At 43.0% G+C, this 3,618-nt stretch overlaps 1 protein-coding gene across 2 annotated transcripts in view; it reads left to right on the top strand.

Moving 5' to 3' along the window:
• Nucleotides 1-3,618, top strand: part of ELF1 (E74-like factor 1 (ets domain transcription factor)) — a 40,618-nt gene that overhangs the window by 35,531 nt on the left and 1,469 nt on the right. For both annotated transcript variants that reach the window (XM_010293906.1, XM_010293905.1), the window contains exon 8: nucleotides 3,375-3,612. In XM_010293906.1, coding sequence (XP_010292208.1) covers nucleotides 3,375-3,612 — 238 coding nt within the window. The remainder of the gene's footprint in view (nucleotides 1-3,374; nucleotides 3,613-3,618) is intronic.

Here is a 3,618-nt window from a genome sequence, read left to right as displayed (position 1 = left end):
TTAGCAAATCGACAGTGAAATTCAGAAGAATAGCAAAATACACAGTTCGAAACATCTAAAGTAACGTAGCCCAGTGTTAACAGATCACCTTAAGTAGTGTGTACTTTTTTTTTTTTTTAAACAGACAAAATGATTAACCAAACCTGTATTTTTTTTCACAGAATCACAGAGTCAGTAAGGTTGGAACAGACCTTTGAAATAGTTTGAGCACATAGATTTTTAGTTTGTAAACAGACACAGTTGTCCTGTAGTCTTACCAATTAAGGCAAATGTGCTTGGCCACCATTATCATAAATAATGTGTATTTATGGGGCTGTGTACTACTTAATCCCATGCTTGTACAGACATCTGCTGCATGCTTTCCCTCTAGCAAGTTTACACTCTTGTGTGTGTATACCTATAGTGTATATACATGTTTATATATGTGCATATCATATAATATATCTAATTTGACTGCAGGATAAGATAGAGCATCTGGAGTAAACTGTTAGTCGCAGTGTGATACACAGGTATGGGAATTGCTTTCAGGAGAAATAAAACGGCTTAACTTCCAATACACAAATAATAATTGCAGCGTGCCAAGATAAATGCTCTGGTTAAGTCATCTCAGAGCTGTTGCTCCCAGTGCTTTGCAGAATACCCTCTGCACTGATTAGATCCAGGTCACACTTTTTGAGGTTGACCTTTACAGCCATTTAGCAGCTAGAAGCTTTTACTTTTACTATTTTGTTTTAAAACAAAACAGCTAAAGAACAAGGAAGTAGCTTCAAAGTAATACGTGGATGGCATACCAGCACAGGCTAGCGGCTTCAGCTGCTGCTTTCAAAAGTGCAACTGTTGAGCTGATTTTTATCCTTCGGGCTCAAGTAAGTTTCTTCATGGATTAAAGGGCTGGCCTGGCATCCATTTGAATACTTTTAATGCTTTTCTGATGGGAAGTCTCAGTTGTCTTTCCTTCTTAGCTGTTCCACTTGCATTGCTGGTCTCTGTAGGCTGTCCTGGGTTGAGGTGTATCTATGTGACATTTTGATTTTACTGCAAGTTTGTTTAGCTGTAGGTAGTTTACTATTTTTTTTTAGTTGTTTTTTTTTTTAAATAGTGGATGCCCTCATCCTGTTACTACTTCTGACACAGAGATTTTTAATTTTTCTGTCAAGGTCCCAGGGCAATTGCTGGGGGCGGGTGTGGTGGAAATAAAGTTAGCACTGATAACCCTTGGCAGACTTGGTGTGAACTTTGGTGCTGTCCTCCTGCGCTTTCCACTTTAAGCTTGGTTGCTGGCATTTGCTGGGCAGCACCAAGTTCTCCAGAAGTTGGAAAGAAAGTGATCACTCTAGCTGGTGCTTTAGCTCCAGCCAGCCCTCATTTCTGTGAGCTTCTTCCCTGGGCAGTCTCCAGTTGTGTGAAACAGGAGCTCAAGATTGACTCTAGTGTCAGTCGCATCAAATTTTGTGTCCAGTTATTATGGCCTCTGTGATTAGACCTGTGTGGGAGCCTCATGGGCAAGGATTTGGATTTGTTTTACTATAGCAGCGTTCCTGGATGCAACCTTCCTCTTCTTTCTTGTGAGGAAGAGAAAGCTACAGATGCAAATTTTATTCCCTTGTATTATTACCAAGCCGTGCTGGATATGGGAAAAAGATTGCCTGCAGCAGAGACTGGCAGCTGGAGGATGCTCAGGGAGGAGGCACTGACATGCTCTGAGCATGTTACCAGATGGGTTACTGGAGCTGCTCTTGCTGGAGCAACCTGTGGAGCTCAGCTAGAGGCCTTTCCCAGAGAACTGAGCTGAGAAGGACCTGGGAAATCCTCTACAAATGTTTCTTCACTTCTGTCTGCCACTGCCCTAAGGAAGGGGGAGCGCAGCTCCCTGTGCAGTTGGAATACCGCCAGCAGCAGCATCTGCGTCCACATTGCTTCGTAGCTTCAGCATCACATAAATCCTGTGTTGGTAAGCTTTTTGTTGTAACTGTGGTAGCCAGAACATGGTTTTAAATTGAAGTTTTGAATATGTTGAGTCTGATCTGACTGTTCAGTGGCTAAACACTGGCAAGTAGGATTTCACAGAGCTGTAAAAAATAGGTACTACATGGGTAGAAGGATTGTGGAATAGAGGACATTCCACGGTAGATGTATAGTAGCAACCCTTACAGCTTATCTGAGGATGAGTCTTCAGAAGAAGGAGCATGCAGTATTATGCATGGACTTGAAAGTGCACATATTGACAGTAAATTGCTTTCCATCTAAAGTGATTTCAGCAGGAGTAGAAAAAAGCTAGGAAGAGGAGACCTTTATTTTTGTTATCGGTCAGTGTCAAATATGTTCAAGAAAACACAAGGGAGAGCTTAAGACTAAAAAAGGGGAGGAGGGTGGGCAGGAGAAGACACTGAAGAGAAGCAGGAAGGTTAGCGAGAACTTGGCAGGACAAGTGGAGGGAAAGAAAAAGATTGTTCGAGATGGCATGGCCGGCTGGAGCAAGCTGTGGGAGGGTGTCAAAGCAGTCACCCTTCCCTTCTTCTTGCCCTCCCCTGGAAGTCATTTGCTTCACCAGGAGCATGTTGTGGTTTGGGTTTTTTAGGTGGTTGGTTTGGTTGTATTTGCGTGACTGGAGTGTATGTGTTTCAGCCACATCTCTAAATCACCATTGTCCGTTGTAATAGCAGTGTATTTTAGTGGTACGGCTGTTAATCTTCTAGGGTTGCCCACTCAGCTGTATACATACAGAAGTAACGTGGTACCCAAGTCCATGAGCCTGCAACTGATGAAATCATTCATAATTTAAACTGATGTTTTGAGAGCAAATTCTGTTCAGTTGCTTTGCCAGAAGGAGTATAGAAGCCTGTAGAAGCCTGGCAGACAGAGAACTGTGTGTCCTGGGAGTCTGAGAAGGTCCTGAACAGACTCACCATTACAGTGCAGATACTTTTGCATATAGGTAAATGTGTATACAGACATGAGGAGAATTGAGGCTTGACCTACGAATTACGTAGGCTGGGTACCTCATGAAATTGATGACGGAGGTGTAGTGGGGTCATGCTCATGATGTTGGTTGATGCTTGAGAAGGAGCACTTAGATGCAATTGACAGGTTTTCTGATGAACTACTGACTGTCTCAAAGACAGGTTGTTCAGTTTGGCGATGGTAGTATCATTCCCACAGGGCACCTTTGGCTTGGGAACTGTGTTGCTGAATTCAGGGGTCAGGTCTGGTTCTTGTTTTATTAGGAGAGTGACTGCTACCTCTTCTGGAAGGAACCCTTAGGTAAATGAAACATGTTTGATGCCAAGTGATTTTTTTTCCAATAGTAAATCTATTATTTGTCAAAACTCAGCGTGGAAGTGTGCTGACCCTGTCATCTTTTCTAATCTTAATAGGACTTTGCAGACTCCAACCCAAGTTCCAGTGGTTGTTTCTCCTGGAAATCAGCAGCTGCATACTGTAACACTCCAGACAGTGCCTCTTACTACAGTGATAGCCAGCACAGATCCAGCCTCAGCGACAACGCCCCAAAAATTCATTTTACAAGCTATTCCTACTTCACAACCCATGACGGTTCTTAAAGAAAACGTCATGCTACAGTCTCAGAAGCCAGTCTCGCCTCCTTCCTCAATTGTGCTT

Source organism: Phaethon lepturus, unplaced genomic scaffold, assembly GCF_000687285.1.
Source record: "Phaethon lepturus isolate BGI_N335 unplaced genomic scaffold, ASM68728v1 scaffold7509, whole genome shotgun sequence".
Classification (NCBI taxonomy): domain Eukaryota; kingdom Metazoa; phylum Chordata; class Aves; order Phaethontiformes; family Phaethontidae; genus Phaethon; species Phaethon lepturus.
Note: the sequence above shows the minus strand (reverse complement) of the source record. Positions and strands in the feature narration are given on the sequence as shown.